This window comes from Dermochelys coriacea, chromosome 5 (assembly GCF_009764565.3).
Source record: "Dermochelys coriacea isolate rDerCor1 chromosome 5, rDerCor1.pri.v4, whole genome shotgun sequence".
In the NCBI taxonomy this organism is placed as follows: domain Eukaryota; kingdom Metazoa; phylum Chordata; order Testudines; family Dermochelyidae; genus Dermochelys; species Dermochelys coriacea.
The window spans coordinates 2,425,172-2,448,582 of NC_050072.1; the positions used below are offsets into that span (position 1 = coordinate 2,425,172).

General features: G+C 51.2%; 2 protein-coding genes across 2 annotated transcripts in view; one reads left to right on the forward strand and one right to left on the reverse strand.

Moving 5' to 3' along the window:
* LOC119855705 (valosin containing protein) overlaps positions 1-11,065 on the forward strand; it is a 30,572-nt gene extending 19,507 nt beyond the window's left edge. Inside the window, exons 8-17 of the mRNA XM_038402305.2 lie at positions 1,365-1,498; positions 1,753-1,888; positions 3,861-3,973; positions 5,323-5,487; positions 5,605-5,727; positions 6,879-7,091; positions 8,027-8,335; positions 9,457-9,612; positions 10,027-10,181; positions 10,617-11,065. Coding sequence (XP_038258233.1) covers positions 1,365-1,498; positions 1,753-1,888; positions 3,861-3,973; positions 5,323-5,487; positions 5,605-5,727; positions 6,879-7,091; positions 8,027-8,335; positions 9,457-9,612; positions 10,027-10,181; positions 10,617-10,722 — 1,610 coding nt within the window. The 3' untranslated portion in view covers positions 10,723-11,065. The remainder of the gene's footprint in view (positions 1-1,364; positions 1,499-1,752; positions 1,889-3,860; positions 3,974-5,322; positions 5,488-5,604; positions 5,728-6,878; positions 7,092-8,026; positions 8,336-9,456; positions 9,613-10,026; positions 10,182-10,616) is intronic.
* A 7,896-nt stretch (positions 11,066-18,961) lies between these two features.
* Positions 18,962-21,032, reverse strand: LOC122460325 (protein huluwa-like). Its single transcript, XM_043515002.1, has 3 exons — positions 21,017-21,032; positions 19,725-19,964; positions 18,962-19,202 (listed from the first exon to the last, which is right to left on the reverse strand). Exons 1-3 carry the CDS (start codon positions 21,030-21,032, stop codon positions 18,976-18,978), a joined length of 483 nt encoding a protein of 160 aa, XP_043370937.1. The 3' UTR covers positions 18,962-18,975.
* Between the last annotated feature and the right edge of the window lie 2,379 nt (positions 21,033-23,411).

The window sequence follows — 23,411 nt, forward strand, 5'->3', positions numbered from 1 at the left end:
TAGTGGAGAGCCCTCTATGGTCATTGTTGGTATGGGGAGCTCCCTACAAGTGGAGGAGGAGAGCTGTTCTTGCTTCACTTCATACCAGCTGGAAGGAGCTTTCCCAAGGGCAGTATGTGACTCTCACAATCTAACAACAGGATCAAAACTCCTTATTAACCCCTTCATGGGATCATCAAAGGGCTGGGTCAGAATGACCTGGGTCGTATAGAATATAGCCAGCAATGGCCAGGTTACTATAATGTTTTTCTGTTTGCTCAGCCTTGTGCCGCACATCATACTTAGTGTTTTGGGGACTAGGGATATGTGCTTAGAAACTGCTTTTTCTTTCAATTTTGGTCAGATTACATCAGACTTTGTCCTGGGAGGGTGAAAGCAGCCAAATGGATCGTGCAGTATAAGAGTGACCAGTGTCTGGAGTTGGCAAGCTCAGCATCTTTAGAGTGACCCTAGTCTGCAGGGGCTGGAGGACATTGTGGGTAATGCACTAGCTCTTCCTCTAGAGGCTTGAGCTCCCATTGCATCGCAAAGTAACTACATAGTAGATAATGACTTTGTCTTTGAATGGGAGTACCCAAACTGCAGTTGCAGAGGGTGCTATAGGGCAGGATCTGGGTGCATCCACAGAGCTACATAGGGGAAGTCTACATGAGTACTGGCTCTAGTCATGGCTGTCAGTTCCCCTCAGATACTGTAAAGAACATTCAGTCCTGGGGTTCCTTTGCCACAATGGTGCATGCAGTCAAAAAGAACTTTAATAGAGTGAGTCAGTAACACTTCTCATTTGTTTGCCTGTTGTAGGAGATCTCTTATCCCCTCCCTGCTCTCCTCCGGGGAGTACTTTTCTTCCTTCTGGAATTCACATGCTTACAAAAGGTCTGTCCTTACTGAAGTCTCTTCAGACCGTCTGCAGAGGAGCTAGTTTGGAAAGCTGACTTGTATTATCTGTGTACTGCAAACCCCACAAACAAAAGGCAACTGTAGTATATGGCTCTCTCTAAATTCTTTACAGTGTAATTTGGTCACGTCTCTTTCAAGTCAGAACTGACGCCAGCAATCTGCATTGAGGTGATGAGGCCTCAAGAGAGAAATAGGCTGAGTAGAAGTGAAGATAAAAGGTGGCTCAGTTATTTTAACTGAATGTAGTTAGCTGGTTTGGAGACTCCCCAGGCTGGTGTTAAAAAGCAGCTTTGCTGCTGCTGTGGATTCGGTGAGTAATCCCAGCCCTGACAGTTCCAAGTTCCGTTTAAAAATACACATTCCTTTGCAGGAGAAATGTAACTTTTGCTCTTAGCAATGAGCAGCTCAGTCACAGGTCCTGTTGGTTACTTGTTGTTTCCCCAAATCCTGTCGCTCTTTTCCAGGTCCTGAGATCATGAGCAAGTTGGCTGGTGAGTCTGAGAGCAATCTGAGGAAAGCTTTTGAGGAAGCTGAAAAAAATGCGCCTGCCATCATCTTCATCGATGAACTGGATGCCATTGCTCCGAAGAGAGAGAAGGTAAACAAGGAATCCCACTCCTGCATTCCCACAGGCTGTTAGCACCAGGACTTGAGTGTAGTGCAGAAGCAGTGTACATGCATCACGCTAGCCTAGTGCTTGGGTTTCGATCTGAATTGGGAAGAATCCGAAGACTGGGGCTGGCACAGAACAGCAGGTTTCCTTCGAGCTTGAGGATTTCACTAACATTGGGCAGTGTTGCCGACCTGCTTCTGTCGGGTCTCTTGCTAATCTGCTGTTTTCTCTCTCTGTAGACGCATGGAGAGGTGGAACGTCGCATAGTGTCTCAGCTGCTGACTCTTATGGATGGCCTGAAACAGAGAGCACATGTGATTGTTATGGCAGCTACCAACAGACCTAACAGCATTGACCCTGCACTCAGGCGATTCGGTAACTGAGTTTTGCTGCCTTTTTGTTGGTGCATCCAGTGCTTTGTTACAAGTGGTACTTGAGTGTTCCCTGGTTAGGGCAGTGAAATGATTGATGAGACATTAGCATGTGCCCGATAACTTTGTAGGTCTGATTAACAACTTGCTGACTCATCTCTTCGGAGCTCACGGGAAACTCATTTCTGGCTTCCAGCATTTGGTATCACACTCCGTGCTGCAGGGTTATAAACAGCAGAAATTTCAAAATGCTGTAATGATGGCTAAGGCAAGCCTCTGTCTGAAGTAGCCATTTACTATTAAACAAAATTCCACTGGAAACCTTGAGGGTGCTTTAAAGACCATCTCTACTAGCTGGTCACTTCAGACAGGTTCATCCCTTAACTTGTAGTAGGCCCCAAATTGTCTACCTTAAATTTAGGTGTTGAGACATGTCCAGTGAATTTTCAGAACTTTGTGCCAAGAATGAATGTCCAATTTGCATGAGCAGTTTCTGCCAGACTGCAGTTGCAGACTAGTGGAACTTGCATGGGCAAATGGCCAGTTAAATGCACAACTAGCCATCTGAGTGCACAGTTCTGGTGACACTGTGCAGTTGTGGCATGTTTACATTTTTGCATGTGACTATTAATTTTTATTGCAGTAGTGGCTGTCAGGGATCGGGGCTCTTTCATGCTAGGCACTGTAACACTCTTCATACGTAGCTTAGATACTGCAGCGATAGGCATTGTAGAAAGTTATGAGAAAGATTTAAATCTGCCTTTAATTTCTGAATAGTCCCTTCCTGTGCTGTGCATGCATGGGTAGAAATGAAAAAGGAGTCATGCTGGTAAACTGGGTGTAAGCAAACAATGTGTGTTTTAATACGCTGAAATGTATACATCCGGAAACAAAGAATGTAAGCCAAATTTATGGGGTGGGTGACTTCTATCCTCGGAAGCAGGGACTGAAAAAGATTTGGGGGTGATGGTGAATAATCAGCTGAACATGAGCTCCCAATGCGACTCTGGCCAAAAGAGCAAATGCGATCCTGGGATGCATACACTGGGGAATCTGGAGTAGGAGCAGAGAGGTTATTTTTCCACTGTATATGGCACTGGTGCAACTGCTGCTGGAATCCTGTGTCCTATTCTGGTGCCCACTGTTCAAGAAGGATGTTGGTAACTTGCGGAGGGTTCAGAGAAGAGCCACTAGAATGATTAAAGGCTTAGAAAACCTGCCTTATAGTGATAGTCTCAGAGTCCAGTCTGTTGAGCTTAATAAAGAGAAGGTTATGGGGTGACTTGATTACAATCTAGAAGTATCTAATGGGGAATAAATATTTAATAAAGGGCTCTTCAGTCTAGCAGGGAAAGGTCTAATGCGATCCAATGGGTGGAAGTTGAAGCTAGACAAATTCAGACTGGAAATAAGGGTGAGAGTAATTAACCATCGGAACAACTTACCCGGGGTTGTGGTGAAGTCTCCATCACTGACCATTTTAAAATCAAGATGGAATGTTTTTCTAAAAGTTCTAGGAATTACTGTGGGGCAGGTCTCTGGCCTGTGTCTTATAGGGGGTCAGACTAGATGATTGCAATGGTCCCTACTGGCCTTGGAATCCATGTATCTGTGGTGCTGCTTCTTTCAGAAACAGAGCAATGCTGGTGAGGGGGAGACTTACCTTCACAAAAGCATAAATCACTCTAGAAGAATGACTGAACCAATCAATGCTCCTCAACATTTGGTAATCCTGACTTCTAATCAAACCAGTGCTCTCACTTGGCCTGACTGGCTGACTCTCTCCCTCACTCTCAGATCTCTCTTGGGTTTTTTAAAGCATCTATTACTGTAGTTCAAACTACTGGGACCTCCTGGAACATGTGTACAGTCCTCATTTTGCTTTTCAGTGGGACCACGGGCAGGGGAATGCTGTAATCAGAGCTTACCTACTTCCAGAGAATTTGGCAGCTAAGTGTGTGTTTTGTGCTCCTCAGGTCGCTTTGACAGAGAGGTAGATATCGGTATCCCTGATGCCACCGGCCGCCTGGAGATTCTACAGATCCACACAAAGAATATGAAACTGGCTGACGATGTTGATCTGGAGCAGGTTGGTAGCATGCTTTCTGGGAAAGCCTTGGTTGTACCAGCACACCGATGTTCTCATTAAGGAGTTACGTAATGGATGAATTGTTGCTGTTATGGTGATGTAATTTATCCATGGGATTGATAGGGCAGGAAACTGGATAAGCAGGGAATCTTTGGCCTTAATCCTACTCGGCCGGCTTGTGACCAAAAGTCACTGCCATGTGAAAGTGGCGTGGCTGCATAAGAATGTATGAACGGTCACACTGGGTCAGACCAATGGTCCATCTAGCCCAGTGTCCTGTTTCCAACTATGGCCGGTGCCAGGTGCTTCAGAGGGAATGAACAGAACAGGGCAATTACCGAGTGATCCATCCCCTGCCGTCCCTGGCTTCGGGACACCCAGAGCATGGGCTGCATCCCCGACCATCTTGTCTAATAGTCATTGAAGGACCTGTACTCCAGGAACTTATCTGATTCTTCTTTGAACTCGCTTATACTTCCGGCCTTTCCAACATCCCCTAGCAATGAGTTCCACAGGTTGACTGTGTGTTGTGTGAAGAATTATTTCCTAGTGATTGTTTTAAACCTACTGCCTGTTCATTTCATTGGGTGACCCCTAGTTCTTGTGTTATGTGAAGGAGTAAATAACACTTCCTGATCTACTTTCTACACACCAGTCATGATTTTACTGATCTCTCTCATATCCCCACTTAGTCAGACACCATTGATTTATATTGTGACATTGATATATTTGTCTTATTATCTGACCTTTTTCTAATGGTTCCTAACATTCTGATGGCTGCTGCACATTGAGTGGATGTTTCAGAGAACTATCCACAATGACTCCAAGATCTCTCAAGTAGTAACAGCTTATTTAGACCCCATTATTTTCTATGTAGAATTTGGATTTTGTTCCCCAATATTCATAAATTACTCTTAGGCCAGTTGGAGGAGTGTTGTGCAACCATATCTTCGGACTCCCCAAGTTGGCAGTCTTATGAGAAGCCAAGGATTGAACGGACCACAGACTGAGTTATCTGAGTGTTTGGCAGTGTGCACGAGAATTGGTGCAGTGCACTTGCAGTATCGGTCCTGTGGATAGAGGACACCTATCTCCAGGGCTGTCATTTTGCCCCCTTTCTGAATTAATCCTAGCTCCAATCCCTTATGAAACGTAGCTTCTCCCTGCCTGCTGGCTGGGGTGCTGTATGCTCCTCCTGAACTTACAGCAAAGAATCAAGGTTCCTGTCCCCCAGAGGGTTAATGCATGTCTTGCTGGCTGTACTCTTGGGCAGAAAAGTGGGGCCCAAATTTTGCCAGTGTGACGTGTTGGCACGTCCCAGTAAGTCACGGCTGATGCATTGCTTTCAGGTGGCCAATGAGACCCATGGCCATGTTGGTGCTGACTTGGCTGCCCTTTGCTCCGAAGCTGCTCTTCAGGCCATCAGGAAGAAGATGGATCTCATAGACCTGGAGGATGAAACCATTGATGCTGAAGTGATGAATTCACTGGCCGTGACCATGGATGACTTCAGGGTAATGCAGAAATGCTCAGTTAGCTGCTGGCACAAGTCTCTCTCTGTTCATCACTTATCTTAGAACAAGTGAACGTAGCATGTAATTCACGTGTTACCCATTCTCTTCTGATCCTAGTGGGCTCTGAGCCAGAGCAACCCCTCAGCTCTGCGGGAGACCGTGGTGGAGGTCCCTCAGGTTACCTGGGAAGATATTGGTGGTCTAGAAGATGTCAAGAGAGAACTCCAGGAGCTTGTGCAGGTGAGGGCTGGTGCAAGCAATTCCTGGCTGTCGGCTAAATTGCTTAATTCAAAAAAATTTACTAAGAGATGCCAGTGTGGGCTGCAAATGGAGAGGGTTACCTAAAAAGAGTTTCTGATCAACCTTAATCTCACAGGCCACCTCTTCCCAAATATTTTCACATGGATTCTGATTTCCTCACACTTGACTGTAAACTTCATGCTGCTTCCTGTCAGTTTTAACAGTGTGGTGTGCACGGGGGGAGGGGAGAGCTGTGCACATGCTTGGGGGACAGGCGCTTTTCTGTCTTGTTCTAAGTTGCGTCTACACTGAGCTTTCTTGGCAGATCTTGTGTTGGGGCTAGCAGTGGTGGAAATGCTATTGCAGGTGGGCATTCTTATGTCATGGAGGCTGTTCAGAGACCAAGAGTGGGAAAATTGCTGGGGTCTCAGTGTAGCTAAGACCTTTGTATCCAAGAAACTAAATGCCGAAAGCAAGCGCTGGCTCTGCGCTGTCAGGGCGCGTGACGTGTTTGATTGGGGGCTGTCTACTATTGTGAAGCTTTTCCCATGAAGAGACGCTGGAAATGCTCTTCTCTATTAGCCCTGAGATGCCAGGATCAGGGCGGTCTTGACATGCCCCTATCTTTGGCTGCAGGTCACTGTCTGCAGGGCAGATGCTGAAGACCCATCACTGCCCTTTTATGAAATATAAATTGGAGACTCTTATCCTGTCTTGTTCTCTGGTTTTAAGCCATCCCAAGTTAGTGTTAACCAAAAGCTATCCCCTAGCCCTGGTGAACTGGTAGGACTGTCCAGTTTCTGGTGGACATCACTGTCTCAGGAGAGAGACCCTGGCTGAATGGGCCACAGAGACTGAGCTTCCATCTCTCCCCTCTAGTGCAGTCCTTGCAGGGCAGAGATGAAGCACCCTGACAGGAAACTGGCCCTGCTGCTAACCAGGCAGTGCCTGGTCTGGGGATAAAGAGGCTCTTCGGGCCCCAGGACTGTTGATGAATGGCGTTAGACATTGGCTTGAAAACTGTGTTAGAATCTAGCAGTCTGAACCCTTCAAGTTTTGGAGCTTTAGCCTCCCAGCTGGCAGGGTCAAGGTGTGATCCATTGGTCTGGCTCATTCACTGAGGGCTGATGCTAGATTTCTCCCTTCTCTAGTATCCTGTGGAGCACCCAGACAAATTCCTCAAATTTGGCATGACTCCATCCAAAGGGGTCCTGTTTTATGGGCCACCTGGCTGTGGTAAGACACTGCTGGCTAAAGCCATTGCCAACGAATGCCAGGCCAACTTCATCTCCATCAAGGGGCCAGAGCTTCTCACCATGTGGTTTGGGGAGTCGGAAGCCAACGTGCGTGAGATCTTTGACAAGGTAAGTAGCTTTGTTTCCTAATAAGGGTTTTAATGTTCTGTCCCATCTCCCCAGAGCATCACCTGTGCTGAGCTGGCCCCAATGCTATCTTGATTTTGTCACATGGTCAGGTGTTGCCTTCTCGTGTCGTGAGCACACCCCATGTTTCTAACGTTAGAAAACTAATGACCCGTCCCAATAATGTGAGTCACATAGATGTAATAGGCTTGCTCCTGCTACTCCCTGAGCCTATTGGATGATAGATGCTCAGATATCCTGGCGATGGGTGCAGGGTAAGGACCAGAATAGAAGGGAAGCAGGGTTGTTTAAAGGTAATCCCCCCATCCCCATAGAGCTCTGTTACATGGGACGTCCCATTAGCTACTCTCAGCCTTCTAGAAACCTGCTGAAGGGTGGTTCATCAAGTAGGCTCTGTTTTCAAGGTCCTCAGTCTTGTCCAGCAATGCACCCAGCTTAGGGAGGCCACCCACCTCCATGAGTGTCTCGTTCCTCAGTGGAAATGTGAGCCTCTGTCCGAGCTGCATGCTTGTCTTGGGAGTCTGCTTTCGGAGCATGTTGCCTGCTGTGGAATGGGGAGTTGCAAGGGGAGTGAAATCTCAATTAGGAAGAGTGCCAGTCCAGCCAGAATACTTCCCAGCTTTTCTCTAGGCCTGGGAGTCTCCAACATTCTGCTGGTTCACGTTGCTCCCAGTTCTTGGGGAAACACCTAAGTCTATTGAGCGTAAGCATTTGTGATGTAAATCTGGGACACCCCCAGAGCTGCTTGTCTAAGCTGCCCTGAGGTCCAGCAGCATTCCAGCACCTCTCGGTGTATGATGAGAGAGGGCTTTTATTTGTCTGTCAAAGGCCAGGAGAATTCTTCAGGTGAATTCTAGTGTGATCCTGGCATTTGCTGTTAAGTGCACAAAGGAACTGTGTGTGTTTGCCTTGTGCAGGCCCGCCAAGCAGCACCCTGCGTGCTCTTCTTTGATGAGCTGGACTCCATTGCAAAGGCTCGAGGTGGGAACATCGGCGATGGTGGTGGCGCTGCGGACCGTGTCATTAATCAGATTCTGACAGAGATGGATGGCATGTCCACCAAAAAGAATGTCTTCATCATCGGTGCTACCAACAGGCCAGACATCATTGACCCGGCCATCCTGCGACCTGGCCGTCTGGATCAGCTCATCTATATCCCCCTGCCTGATGAGAAGTCACGAATCGCCATCCTCAAAGCCAACCTGAGGAAGTCCCCCGTTGCCAAGGCAAGGCCTGAGTTCTTTGACCAAGGCTGTGGTATTCTTGGGGTCTGGTGAAAATGGACCCCAAAGGAGCAAGGGGAACGACAGAGAGGCAACTGCTGCTGTTAGCGCATGAGCTGCCGTCCCTGCTGTTGGGGGATAGGGAGGGAGAGTGGAGTTTGGAGTCTGAATACCAGTGACTCCTTGGGTGTAAGTGGCAGCTCCCTAAAATAGTCACCCTTAATGAGGCTACACCCCAATACTTCTAAAGCCTGACCCACTGCATTCTGGGATGGGGACGAGCTCAGGTTGGTTCGAAAGAATAAGGTTCTCTGTAGTGAACACAAAACGGGACAGGGAAATCAAGCAAGAACCACAAAGGTTAATTGATGGAGCCCGTTTACTGAGCTCAGGCTGTGGGCAATGGAGCCTCAAGGAGGCAAACCGAACAGAGCAGTCCTGACCAGGAGCGAAGGGCCCACGTTGGGCCAATGCTGGGGTTCCCTAATATAGAGCATTTCTTTCCTGTGGGTTACCGCTGGCTGGCGGGTGACGACTGAAATGGTATATTGCTCTGAGCAGTTTGGGGGACTTAAAATGGGGTTCTTGTGCCCTGTTTATCTCAGTGCCCTCTGGGGTGTCTGCTGCTCTCTCTGCAAATGAGACCTAGGCAGTCACATGACCCATGCCCTTCCTTACCCAAGGGCAGCGTTTCCCTAGCACTCTGGCGCTGAGCTGGGCTTCCACGCTCCCCTGTGGCTTTGCAGTTCTGACACTGTCACACCATGAGCCAATGACTTCGGGGCTTTGCTGGCTGCAGCCTAATGTTGCTTCAGGCGATCCCCAGCACTGATATCTGAACGAAGGGCCCTGACCCCTAGAGCCATGCTGCATCCAGCTGCCTTTCCCGGTGGGGAGAGCAGTACCAAGGCACTTGGAGCTGCCTGCCCAGGTTCTGGTTGGGCACATATGGGAAGGTGGGCCTGCCTTTGCCCAAAGCTGAGCTGTAGGAGTCTCCTACTGTAGGGTCTTCCCACTACTGGCTAATTCTAGGAGGGCAGCCTGTTGTCTCGAGGGCACATGACACCTTGGTATTAGTTGGCAGTGTAACATGTAAAGAATGGGCTGTCCTGATCCTCCCACAGGATGTGGACCTGGAGTTCCTGGCGAAGATGACCAATGGCTTTTCAGGAGCTGACCTGACCGAGATCTGCCAGCGTGCCTGCAAACTGGCCATTCGCGAGTCCATTGAGAACGAGATCAGGCGAGAGCGTGAGAGGCAGACCAACCCTTCTGCCATGGTGAGTGAGGTTGCGTCTCAGTGCCGCTAGAGAGAGACGGGACATGGCTGTCTCCAGGCTGCTGGCGCAGCTCTCCCCAGGCACCCCAGAGAGGTGGGCATTTCCCAGCCACGGAGCAGGGCACTGAACGTGGTCATGTGAGGTGCCCTTTGCAGCAGATGGGTTCTTTGCTCTTGGCAGCCCAAATACTGGGCTGATGTGGGGGAGGGCCAGGCTTTCCCACTCTCAAGGGGACCCTTCCCTGGGGTGAGGTCACTTCTCTGCTGCAGTTTCCCCTTTCCAGTTGCTCCCACTGGCTGTATCAGAGCATTACCCAGAGCAGAGCTCTTGGGGGCTTGGCTGGGGACAAAGTGCTGTTTGCAGTGGGAGCTTGGGTGCAGGGTGAGCTGTGGTTCTGTCTCTGCTCCGTGGCAGGAAGTGGAGGAGGATGACCCGGTTCCAGAGATCCGCAGGGATCACTTTGAGGAGGCCATGCGCTTTGCTCGCCGCTCTGTCAGTGACAACGACATCAGGAAATACGAGATGTTTGCACAGACTCTACAGCAAAGCCGCGGCTTCGGCAGCTTCAGGTAACTTGGGGGGCAGGGGCTAGCGGGTCGCTAACGATGAGCAGCCTCAGCTGTGTCCTAGCATTTGGGGACCTGGGTTCCGTCTCCCCAGCTCTCCGTTCCCCCAGCAGCGTCAGTTGGTCAATTCCTGTCAAAGCCATGTGCTGTTAAACGGCAGCTGGGCCCACCCTGGTGTGGGCTGCACGTCAGTGGCAGGCGCTTGGTAAAGCGCTGTGGGACTTCCTTGGAATGCCGGAGCCATAGGTCTCGGTTCCTGCCTGCGTTTCAAAAAAAACCCCAAAACAACAAAACTTATCAGCAGTGTAAGCGGAGAGCAGAATTTCCTCCCTTTGTCTCTGAGCCAGGGGACTGGCGTGGCGGGGAAGGCGGTGGTGGCTGTTGGGCGGAGCTTGACTGGTGTTTCTCTGCTCTCCCATCCCGAAATGATCCGTGCAGATTCCCCTCCGGTAACCAGGGGGGCGCTGGCCCAAGCCAAGGCCCAGGCAGTGGCAGCGGAGGAAACGTGTACAGTGAAGACAATGACGACGATCTCTATGGTTAACCTGCTGCCCTCTGCGGACCAAACTCCAGACCAGGCCATGCTGTGCAGGGAAATTCCAACGTTCAGTGGACTCTCGGCTTCTTCATTCCTCACTCAGAACAGTGTAGCTGCACGTCAGACTTTGTACAGGGGTGTCTGTTGCAAACAATAAATTACAAACCGGTGTCATTTGGGAGGCAGACAGTGAATTAACCAGGAGGGGAACTGACTTAATTTCTGAGAAATTTCTGTTCTAGTTTATGTGGCAGAAACAGCAGCTTTAGCAAAGGGTACAATGCTAGCCTGTAAAAAAAAAACCACAAAAATAATAAAAAAAAACAAAAAAATTGCCATAAAATTCCAACCAGGCCACTGCCCTTCCTTTGTGTGATATGGCTGTGTTGTAGCCAGCTCTGTCACTTGCAACTTCTGCGTCTGTCTCACTTCTCTGGCCTTTACATCCCCCTTTCCCTGTGGTTGGCTGGGAAAATCTAGCTGTGTTGACACAGTGAATGTTTTGGAAAATAAACTTATCTACCCACAGGCGGTTTCTAACCCAACCCCAGTGAACGTTGAGTAAAAGTGGCTCCTGGGGACCAGCAGGTGCTGAATGTTCCCTCTAAAAGCAGGTGTGAGGCTGCATCTCTCTTCCCAGCTGGGACCTGTGTTTGGTACAGTGCTGTGGCTCGTGTCCCGCTCTGTCCTCTGAGCTCCCATGGGCCAGCCTTTCTGGGCTATCAGCCTGCTGTAAATGTGACTGCCTGCGCCCCCAGCTAGCTGTCTGGGTTCAATGTATCCCACTGGGTGCTCAGTGGCTGGGAGTGCAGCATCTCAGGGCCATGGACAGGAAATAAAGGAGCATCCTCTTAATCATCTTCCTTGATGCCCCAAAGCAGCTCTCCTGCGTTTGTCAGGCTGCCGAGCAATTCGTACTCGCAGAGGGACCCATCTTCCCCTTTGCCTGAAACCAAATCCAGCCAGGCCCTTCTATGTCCGGGGAAAGGTTTAGTTCTTTGTTGCCAACCTCGCTCTCATTGTTCCTCTTACCAGCCCACCAGAGCTGTCCTTTGGCTTGGGCGTCCTTCCTCTGCCAGGCTTATCCTCCCCTCTTCCAGCAGCCCAATGAGATGGACGTGCCCTGTGTCCCCTGCTGCTTCCCTTTGCAGTGCCTTAGCTGGGAAAAGCACTGGCATGGCCTGCCACTTACAGCGCATGCCATGGGGTGCACTCACTGCTCACCTGGATCAGAGGGCTGGCTGGGGTAGATCTGGAGAAGGGTGTGGCTCCTACTGGGCTCTGGTTCTTGAGTTCTTTACTACTGCGTGCGCAGAAAGCAGCCTCTGTTTCTCCAAAAGCCTGAGGCCGTGAGCTTGGACACTTGGTCTTTGCAGTTCTAGAGGAGAACCCGCCCTCCGGTGCTGAAAAGCTACAGATCTCAGGTGTAGCCACTTGCCCTGTTCAGCCCCCTTGCCCCATGTATGTCCACAGTAGCGCACATGGTTCAGGAGAGGTTTGCTAAGCAGCAGCCTGCACTATCGAACACATGGTGCTGGAGGGTAGCTGGCTGTAAAGGAAGGGGGCTCGTCACACAGTTACCTGCGTGTTTGTGATGGGGGGGGAGGGGGGAATGCAGGCTGAATTCAGAACCACTCCTGCTGTTATGAGTATGGGTGTAGGACAGCTGTATTCCTGCACTCCTCACTCAGCTCCGGCTCTCATGTGGCTACAGGTCCACCGTGTTTGGTGCTGGGCAGCAGGGGGGGACTCTAACAATGTTCAGGTGCTGTGTCCAGCTAGCCTAAAGCAAGATGGGGGAAGAGAAAGCACTGTGATAATGGGCTCAGGAGCTGAAGGATGCAAACACCAAGGAGAAAGGACATAGGCAGGGTGATGGTGTGGGTGTACCGGGGAGCAATGCAGGGCCAGTGAGAGCAAACAGAGATAGAATAGCATGCTCCAGGTTGCAGGCTGGCAGTAAGAGTAATCAGGTTTGGGCTAGTTCCCAAGCTGGGGTGGAAGCTCAGGGCATTTAAATTAGGACACAGACCTGTGGACCGGACTGCCAGGCACAACCCTGCACTCCCCGTCTGACTGCTGGCACAGCCCCATCGACCTTTCCCCAACCCAAGGAAGGGGGACAGGCCAGGTGGCCTATGTCCTAGCACTGATGGGGTGATCAGTAATAACCCCCATGGATCTGTCAAAAACAAGTCATAGCCAAACCAAGCTATTGTCCTCCTCTGATGGGAACCAGGCTACTTCATGGGGCGAAGCAGTAGACGTAAGACAGCTTATGAGGTCTTTTGACACAGTCTGATGTGACAGTCTCATAAGCAAACTAGGGAAATACAGTCCAGATGAAATTGCAATAAAATGGGTATGTAAGCGGTTGAAAAGCTGTACTCAAAGAATCGTTCCCTGGGGGTTCTCTCAGACTTTGAGGAAGTAGCAAGTTGGGTCCTGGAGCGGTCTGTCCTGGCTCCAGAATTATCAATATTTTCATTAATGACAGGATGACAGCATAGGGAATATGCTTACAAAATCAGTAGAGGGGTTGCAAGCGCTTTGGAGGACAGGATTAGAATCTAAAATGAGCTTGATAAACTGAAGGAGGGGGTCTGAATACACTATAATAACAGTCAAGAAAAACAGGTGCAGAGTATGACAGTTTAAGGAAAAATCAAATGCAGAACTACAAAAACTGGCTAGGCAGCACTGCAGCAAAGGAGCTGGGGGTTACAGTAGCTCACAAATGGAGCCAGGGGCCAAAAGTGTGGAGCTGGGGTTAAGGCAAGAACAGTCAGTCTGGGTGCATTCAGCAGGGTGTCATATGTAAGGCCTGGGATGTAATGGTCCCACTCTCCTGGGCACTGGGGAGGGGAAGGGAGCAAGGGCACTGTGGGTTAGATATTAGGAAAAACTTCCAAATGCACAGGATGGTTAAGCATTGGAACCAGCTGCTTCCGGAGCTTGTGGACCCGCCATCATTGGAGGTTTTTAAAAAAACAAGTCATAACACAAGAACCGGGAGTGGGGGGGTCACCCAATGAAATTAATAGGCAGCAGGTTTAAAACAAACAAAAGGAAATACTTCTTAACACAATGCACAGTCAACCTGTGGAACTCCTTGTCAGAGGATGTTGTGAAGGCCAAGACTATAACAGAGTTCAAAAAAGAACTAGATCAGTTCATGGAGGATAGGTCCATCAATGGCTATTAGCCAGGATGGGCAGGGATGGTGTCCCTTGCCTCTGATTGCCAGAAGCTGGGAATGAGTGATGGGATGGATCACTTGATGATTCCCTGTTCTGTTCATTCCCTTGGGGGGACCTCGTATTGGCCACTGTCAGAAGACAGGATACTGGGCTGGATAGACCTTTGGTCTGACCCAGTATGGCCAGTCTTATGTTCGAGACACACCCATCAGGGATGGGCTACATTTCCTTGGTCCTGTCGCCATACAGGGGGGCTAGACTAGATGGCCTCCTGAGGGCCTGGCTGGCCCTACATTTCTATGGAGCTAGTCCAGCTGTACCGGGTTATCACTGAGGTCCTCCTCTGGGACAGCGCCTTGGGTTGCCATTGTTGGGCTCACCGCAAGACCCCTTACAAAAGGTGGCTGTGATGGTGAGCACTAAAGCAGGAGCAGAGTTGGTAGAGAAGAGCTTTGTGTGAGCTGGAACACTCCTCTCTCTCGATCTCTCGCACCAACACAAGTTGGTCCAATGAAAGATATAACCTCACCCACCCTGTCGCTACTATCCTGGGACCCATATGGGTACAGCAACACTGTGTACTTATTAGAGAAGCCATTTGTAGATCAGGCTTTAGGGCTTTCAGGCCTCCTGCCTGGCCAGCATCTGGTCCCAGGGGGAAACGTCTTTTGTAGTTAATCTTTGTCACGCTCCAGCATCTTGGGACCAGCGTCTACTCCCATTCTACGAACTGACATTATATACGTTGCAAACACCTTTCACAAGCTCCTAGCTCCAAGGCTACTGTGAGCCAGTCAGAGATGAGAAGCAACATTGTCATGGACCAAAAATTGCCTCCTACACCCCGTGACCAAGTGAGCTGTTTTTTATCACAGCAGAAGATGAAGCCAGGTTCCTCAATGGGCTGTACTAGGCCCAGTTTAGAGATTGGAAAGAGGCAGGGAGCAAGCAAAATCTGTGGAAGTGCCTCCCTAACCTCCGCAGCTCTCCCCTGCAGGACCGACCCAAGCTACACGCCGGGTAACTCACGGCCTTGAACTTCGTTTGCGGCAGTAACATGTTGGAAGGTAAAATTGTAACGCTGCTGCTAGACATCACAGGAGCCTAAATTACCTTTCAGCTCCAGCAAGGGTCCTGGACAGCAAGCACCCTGATGTCTGCTCCATGGGCAGCCACAGACCAAAAACCTGCCACCAGGGGAGTGCACTAGATACGGGATGAACAGTACAGAAAATTGTATACAGTACTTTTATAGAAATCAAAGGATGGCCAGGGAGACTCCAGCCTGCTCACTACTACCGTGGGCTGCTCACCCCTGTAGGCAAGAATGCTACTGTGACGTACAACAAGGCTCTGGGACTGAGGGAGTTGGGGGGATGAAGCTGATGTTCTTAGCTGTTCTTCCGTCTCAGCTGGGGCCCCTGCCCTTGGCCAGACGCAGCCTGCAGGTCAATGCCTGGCTGTGCAGATGGGGAACCAGGAGGGCCTCCTCGAGCCCAGGTCGCTGTTCTGAGAAGGACAGCTCAACAGAGATGGGGTCCAGCTCTCGAGGATCGTTGGCTAGAGACGGGCTAATCTAGTGAGGGGGGCTTTAAACTAGGTTTGATGATGGCAGCAAGAGACAAAAGCCCCCAGGTGAGTCTAGAACATGGAGGAGTGGGTGAGAGGGAGACAGGAAATCAGACACATCTTTGAGCTCGTACACTAAGGCAAGAAGTGAGGGGAATAAACAGGCCAAGAAATACTAGGGAATAATCACACTGACACAGTTGGCACCACAGAAACATAGGGGGATAATTCACGACTGGAATATTGGTACAGAAGGGGACAGGCTCTTCCGGCAGAGAAGAAAGGTTTTGGCTTGTATCTCCTTGTATCTGGAGGTCTTGGCTTGTATCTCCCGGCTGTATTACACCTGCACTGAGGTTGGGATAGAAGGGGGAGGCAGACCTCTGAAAATCTCTGGTAAGGCTAAAAGAGAAAAATCCAGGCTGATGTCATGGAAGGGCTCTGCTATAGACAAGCTCACCAGGAAGAAACGGTGGATGGGGCTTTTTTTAAGCAACTAACAAAAATCATCCCAAGCCTAGGACTTGGTGGGGACGGGGCACTTCAACTCCCCAGACATCTGTTGGGAAAAACAATACAGAGCACAGAGCATCCACCATATTCTTAGAATGCACCAGAGACAGAAGGTGGGAAAAGCCCTTGGGGAGAGGCTGGTCTAGATTGGATTCCAACACGGGAAGGAACTGGTTGAGAAGTTGAAGGTGAAAGGCAGCTCAGGTGACCATGATCATGAAATGAGGAGTTCATGATTCTAAGGGCTTGTCTACACTTAAAACGCTGTAGCGGCACAGCTGTGCCACTGTAGGGCTCCAGGGTAGACACCACCTACGCCCCGGGAGAGTTCTCCTGTCAGTGTGGGGTAATCTACCTCCCTGAGTGCTAGTAGCCAGCTTGATAGAATAATTTTTCCATTGACCCAGTGCTGTCTACATGGGGACTAAGGTCAGCAACTGTGCCCCTCGGCATGTGGATTTTTCACACCTCTAACTTGCATAGTTAAACTGACCTCTGTCTTGTGTAGAGCAGGCCTCAGGAATGGTAGGAGGGAAAACAGCAGAATAAAGACAATAGACTTCAGCAGACAGGGTAGGTAAGACCCCACAGCAAGCAAGTCGAAAGGAAAAAAGATCAGGCAATGTAGCAGTTTTGCTTTTGCACCTTTAATAATGTCTAAAAAACTCTATCCCAATGCGTAGGAAAGCTAGGAAGTATGGCAAGATACCCCCCCAGCCTAACCAGGAGAGCTTCAACAACCTGAACCTCAAAAAAATGGCATACAACAAGTGGAAACTTGGTCAAGTTACAAAGGCAATAGGTATTAAAACAAGAGTGCAGACATCATTCTGGGCTGCATTAGCAGGAGTGTTGTAAGCAAGACAGGAGACGTAATTCTTCTGCTCTACCCTGTGCGGATTAGGCCTCCACTGGAGTCTTGGGTCCAGTTCTGGGCGCCGCAATTCTAGGACAAACTGGAAAAAGTCCAGAGAAGAGCAACAAAAATGATGAAAGGTCTAGAAAATGTGACCTGTGAGGGAAGATTAAACAAACCAATTTTTTCAGTCTGGAGAAGAGACGACTGAGGAGGACATAAATCTTCAAGTACATAAAACACAGTCAAAGAGGAGGGTGATAAACTGGTCTCCTTAACCACAGAGGACAGAACTAGTAGCAATGGGCTCAAACTTCAGCAAGGGCGGTTTAGGTTGGCCATTAGGAAAAGCTTCCTAACTGTCAGGGTAGTTAAGAAGTGGAACAAATTAGCTAGGAAAGTTACAGATTCTCACTGGAGGTTTAAGAGCAGGTTGGACAAACACCTGTCAGGGACGGTCTAGATAATACTTAGTCCTGCTTCAGTGCAGGGGACTGGACTAGATACCTCTCAGCATCCCTTCCTGTCCTACATGTCTATGGCACAGCCTCACAATACCATGTGCAATCCTCACTCCATTTCAACAGGATAGTGCAGAATTTGATGGGGTTCAGAGACAGGCAATGAGAGCGAGTAGGGGCCTAGAAAAATCCCCATGGAGAAATTGAGAAGATTAATTTTTAGTTTGAGACCAGATCAACACGACACTGCTGCCAGCATAGCCCTGTAGGACAGGGGTGCGATCCCTGACAGCAGTATGGGAAAAAATCCATAGTGCAGATGCAGTTAGATTAGCAAAAAGGCACTGTCTCTGCTCTAGGTTGTTTATTTGGGTGTATGTGCAGTAAGCGATCCTGGGAAGAGTGCAGCTATAGCAGTCTAAGCTGCATCCACACCAGGAGTGCTTTCCTGGTAACGTCCTATACTGCCGTGCTTACCTGTGTCAGTGCTCTGCAGAGACATGGCTTAGACAGGGGATCTTACATACTTTTCATCAGGGACACATCTAGAGAAAGGAGATCAGCAATGGCTGGCCTGCCTCTCACACAACAAATAGGGAATTTGAAAACTGATCAAAGGACATTTTCCTACACGTGACTAGACTGTGCCACAGGAAGTCATAGACCAAGATTAGCAAGATCCCAAAAGAAATGGGGGATTTTATCCACAAAGCTATCTAGAGTTTTAATGATTAATGTTAGTTAGTTTTGGAAAGGCTATCAAGCTTAACGTGCCAGGGTTTAAGTCAACGTCTAGTGATCGCTTAGAAAACTACAACATGGGGGGTGGATTATCCCTTGTTTGTTTACTGTGATATTTCTTGCCCCTTCTTCTGAAGCAGCTGCTCCAGTCCATTGTCAGAGACAGGATACCACACTAGATGGGCACCAGAGCCAGTCCAGTCCAGCAAATTCTTTACTCTCAGCCTTTTTTCCTTCTGTTTTTAAGAACAGAGGAGACCTGGCCCTTGTGTCAGAGCTGCTGCTGCTGCTGCTTTTCCCCACTCCATGCTGCTTGGGCAGAGACGCACGAGTTTCACTTTCTAGTTCTCTGGCTGTTAAAAATAAAAACCAACCAACCTGGCAGCCCCGGGGCTAATTTCCAGACACATTTCTGGTTAGTGATCTTCACTTCCTCTCCCCACCCCCGCCCACGGACAGGAAACCCCACACCAGTAATAAAACTCCAGCATCTTTAAGTCAATCGAGAAAACACAGAAATATCTACAAGGACTCTCCCCCTGCCCCGGTGGTTTGGGATGTTCTCTGACGGGGCTGCCGGTTGTGAGTGTGGCTGTGAGCTCGGGAGTGTGACCATGGAGTGTGTCCTTCCACCACCCTTGGGATGCTTCCTGCTAAATAGGGACACAAGTCTAGAGTGACCCCAATGGGAAAGGGGAGTGAGCTTTGGAGCCCAGCAGTGGGAGCCACAGGAAGGGGTTTAGAGGCCGAGTGCTGGCTTAGTGGCACTGGGGATGGGCTGTGTCTGAGGAGGGGCTGCCGGTGGCGTGACGGGCACTGGTGTGTGGGGAGTGGGGCGAGGAGGACAGACATTCAGGGGCTCTCCTGCACTGTTCTTTACAAGCCAGAGCCCAAGTCAGCTGGGATACAGTCAAATAAATTACACAGTAAAACCAAGATCCTCTAGTCTCCAGGCCAGCGCTTCGTGGAGGCGGCTGACTACCTGATGGTGTGGCCACGCTGCCATCCCAGAGGCTCGGTCGAGCATCCATGCTCTACACACGGCTACAGCCAGTACTGTTTGCTGCAGGTAAGAGGCCCGGGAGCAGCCCCCCGCTTCGCCAGCACCCTCCTCACTGTCCGATGACACGACCCGCAGCGAGATCCCTGCGGGACACAAGGTGGAGATGCTAGAGAGGTAGGTGGGTGGCCACCCCCCCGGTTCTCATCCCCCCCAGATCAGGCTGTAGGCAAAGGCTGGGGTCTGCCCAGCATCGACACTGGTAGTTACAGCCATGGTAGCTAGGACAAGCGTACAGACAGCAAGAGGGTCACACCCTGTCCTGAGTGACGCAAGTTACATCGACTTAAGTGGTAATCAAGACAAGCCCTTGGATGCTCAAGGCGACAGGATCCTTTTAAATCCAACACAGGCAGACAAAGCGCTTTTAAGACTCAAAATCCCCATCTCCTCCCTTGCCCCAAAGTTGAGAGACTTCTGCCAAGCCCGACACTTTCTGGCACAGCTCGTGCTGGACTCCAGGCCCAGCCAGCGAGCTGGGATCATGGGGGAAGACAGCCCCAACCCCATCCCACCCCACCCAGGAGGCCAGACAGTGCCCACCCCAGAGGGGGAAGAACTAAGCCTGCTAGCTCCCAGGCCAGCCCCTTTCCTCACGAGTAGCTCACCGGCACTGGCTCCGAAGTCGCTGTCCATGCCCGGCCCCAGGGAAGCAGTGAAGTTGGCAGAGTTCAGCGGGGCCGTCCCATCATCCCCCTGCCAGATGCTGCTGCTGTACTCGAAATGGACTGAGCCCACGGGAGTGGGGAAGGTGGTGCGAGCTGTTCTCAGGGTGCTGGTGCATCTCTGGGGGAACGTCCTCTTTGGGGTGACCTGCAGCAGGAGTGGGTGGGATGCAAGATACAGCTCTGGGGCCACAACAGCATGGCTGGGAAGTGAAGGCCCGTTGCCTTGAAAAGACCCAGCGCCTCTCAGCTCTGGAGCGGGGGGGCAGTGGTCCCTGTGGTGAGGTGCAGAGCATGCCCCATGCACCCCCTCCATCCAGCAGCAGGTACATGCATGTGTCCAGTCCAGCACTCTGGCTCCAGCCAGCACCTCAGGGGGACACAGGCAGTAAGTGCCTGGGTTAGAATACAGCCAGAACCCCAAGGGAGGTGTGGGGAAGATGCTAAAAGACAATCCATCTGCCATCTCAGCACTGAGCAACCCACCTACATGGGCCTATGCAGATAGGGGGCAGGTCAGCAGCTGCCCTGTCCTCCTTCCCCCACCCCCCATGAAGTGATCCTCGGGGAGGAGGGGGGCACAGAAGAAGTCACTCACTTCCCATAACCCAAGAGCAATAGGACACTCCACAAAATGCAAAAGGGCACATTCAAAACAGATGAAGAAATGCTTTCCCCACACACATAACAGGCAACTGGCCTGTGGTACTCATTGCCTCAGGATGTCAGGGAGGCCAAGGGCAGTTCAGAGAGGGAGCGGGCGTTAGGGTGACCAGATGTCCCAATTGTATAGGGACGGTCCTGATTTTTGGGTCTTTTTCTTATATAGGCTCCTATTATCCCCCACCCCCGTCCCAATTTTTCGCACTTGCTGTCTGCTCACCCTAGCAGGCGTTTACATGATCACAGGACTAGCCAGATGCTGCACAGCAACTACTTAGACAGCAAACCCTTTGGGGCCAGGATCTCCGTTTGCACAGCACCTAGCGCTGCAGGGCCCTAGCCCACTACTGGGGTTTCTTGGTGTTACAATAGTAAAGCAAGAATGCTTAATGCTGGGAAGGGCTGGGAGCCTGGGGCTTCAGGGCTTGGCTGTCTGGGCTCGGGAGGAGACTCCCCTGGGGTCAGATTATCCCACTGCTGCTCCCGCAGGGGGTCTGGCGCCTTCCTCCAAAGCAGCTGGTGCTGCCACTGTCAAAGCAGGGCCCCTGAGCTAGACAGGCCCCAGGTCTGACCTGCGCCCACGTACATCGCCAGAGCAACAGGCTGGCATTCACCACCTGGGGCCCAGTTCTGCCCGCTCCCTTCTCTGTCCTGCCCACCCCAGCTTTAGCTGCTAACCCTCCTCTCCTGCAGCCAGGGAAAGCTGAACTTCAGGGTTGCCAGAGGGTTCCCAAGTGGCCAACCCCCTGCCCCCACCCCAGGCTCTGAGACAGGGGGCTTACACCCCAAATGGCACTGGGGCTGTGTGACACAAGACTGCCCCGGGGCCAGCCCACCTAGCAGGGTTAAAGGGGGCAGTGCTAGCCACATCCAGGGAACCAAAGGGAGCAGGGCTAGTACCCAACAGATGTGGGAGGCTGGGAACAGCTTCCCCAAGGAGGGGGTGAGAGCTGGGTGCTCCACTGGGGTAGAGCGGAGACAGGGCCCAGGCAGCTCCCTGGGACATGGCCCCAGGAAGGGAAGTTGCAGACTAGATAGGAGCCAGGCTGTGCAATCACCGCTCCCCAGTCCCTGGAGCCCGAGGTTGTGGCAGGGGTGGTGGGAGGCACTGGCAGGGTGCATGCATCAAGGTCCCTGACAGAGATGGTCCCTTGAGATGCCCCGGTCCAGCGGGGAGCTCCCTGTTGGGCCTGGCTGCAGCAGGGGAGCAGATTTCTAGGGGGCCTCCTAGAATTGTAGGGCAGAGCAGCCCCCACACTGCAGCAGGGCAGCTTCCAGGAGCACCCAGCCAGCCCTTCCTCAGAGCAAGGGGTGCTGCCCCCAAGTCCCACAGCTAGGCCTGGGCCATGGCAGGCAATGGGACTGCTAGGAGCAGATGCTGCCATAGCTGGGGGGCTCTGGTCCCCCAGCTGCCCCTACTGGTGCTGCCACCTCCCCCTCTGACAGGCAGTCAGCTGGCAGAGCAGGAGCACACAGGGGATGAGCAAGCAGAGTATGGGCTGCAGAGCCCCCAGGAGCACAACTACCCCCTCCTACCCTAGGCTAGGAGCAGCCTCTCCAAGGGCCATCCTGCTGCAGGCCTGATTAAATCTGGCCAGGGAGGTGCAGGGGAACAAATGACTGTGAGCTGGGAGGGGCTGGGAGTGGAGCCAGCTGTGCAGGAGGGGCTGAGCAACTGCACCTGGGGAGAGGGCAGGGGCTGAGGAGTTGCAGCTGCCTGCATTTTGTCAGCCCCAGGGAAGCAGGGACAGGCACTCATATGTGTGGGGCAGCTCCTAGGTTAGGTCCCCCCTGCAGGGGTGAGCAGAGGGCAAAGTATCATCAACCATCATCAACCCCCCCAGTGGCTGAGATCCCGGCCCCATGGGGAGCCCTGGGGAAGGGGGACGCCCCGTCCCAAGTGGCTGTACCACAGGAAGGTGAGCGCTCACAGTGTTCTGTAGGGGAGAAAGGTGCCATGTTTAACCCTGGCTGCTCCCGGGGCACACACAGGTTTGCCCTGCTCACTGCCTGGAGCCCCGCTGCAGGCAGCTCCGCTCTGGCCTGAAAGTACCTTTAGTTCTTAAAGGGCTGGCCAGTGCCGAGCCATCCCACTGCTTGGCTAGAGCTTCCCCAGCCCCCCCGCGTGTGTGTGAGACAGAGGGGCAACCCAGGCTGTTCTGTGGGTTACACCCACCTGGGGCTGGCACTGAGTGCCATGCTGGGTGTGTGCTCCAGGTGGGGCTGCTGCAGCACTGAACCCAACCCCTTTGCAGCTGGGCCAGGAGCTGGCTCGCTTCTCACTTGCCTGATGCCTGCCTGCCTGCCTGCAGGACAGCACAGCATAAGAATGGCCACATTGGGTCAGACCAATGGTCCATCCAGCCCAGAAGCCTGTCTGCTGACCATGGCTGGTGCTAGATGCTTCAGAGGAAACAAACAGAACAGGGCAATTATCTAGTGATCCATCCCCTGTTGCTCATTCCCAACTTCTGGCTGTCAGAGCATCCCTGACCATCTTGGCTAATAGCCACTGATGGACCTATCCGCCATGAACTTATCTAGTTCTTTTATTAACCCAGTTATACTTTTGCCCTTCACAACATCCCCTGGCAAGGAGTTCCACAGGTTGACTGTGCATTGTGTGAAGAAATACTTCCTTTTGTTTGTTTTAAACCTGCAGCCTGTTAATTTCATTGGGTGACCCCCTGGTTCTTGTGTTACGTGAAGGGGTAATTAACACTTCCCTAGTCACTTTCTCCACACCAGTCATGATTTTATAGACCTCTATCATATCCCCCCTTAGTCATATCTTTTCCAAGCTGAAAAGTCCAAGTCTTATTGATTGCTCCTCCTACAGAAGCTGTTTCATACTCCAATTTTTCTATACATCAGTTTTGAGATGGGGCAACCAGACCTGTACCCAGTTTTCAAGATGTGGGTGTACCATGAATTTATTTCATGGCAATATGATATTTTCTATCTTAC

What these genes read in the sequence shown, in the direction of transcription:
- LOC122460325 (XM_043515002.1), bottom strand. An exon ending in CGACTTCGGAGCCAGTGCCG is followed by an intron (nt 19,203 to 19,724) that starts GTGAGCTACTCG and finishes TGTGTCCCGCAG; the next exon opens with GGATCTCGCTGCGGGTCGTG.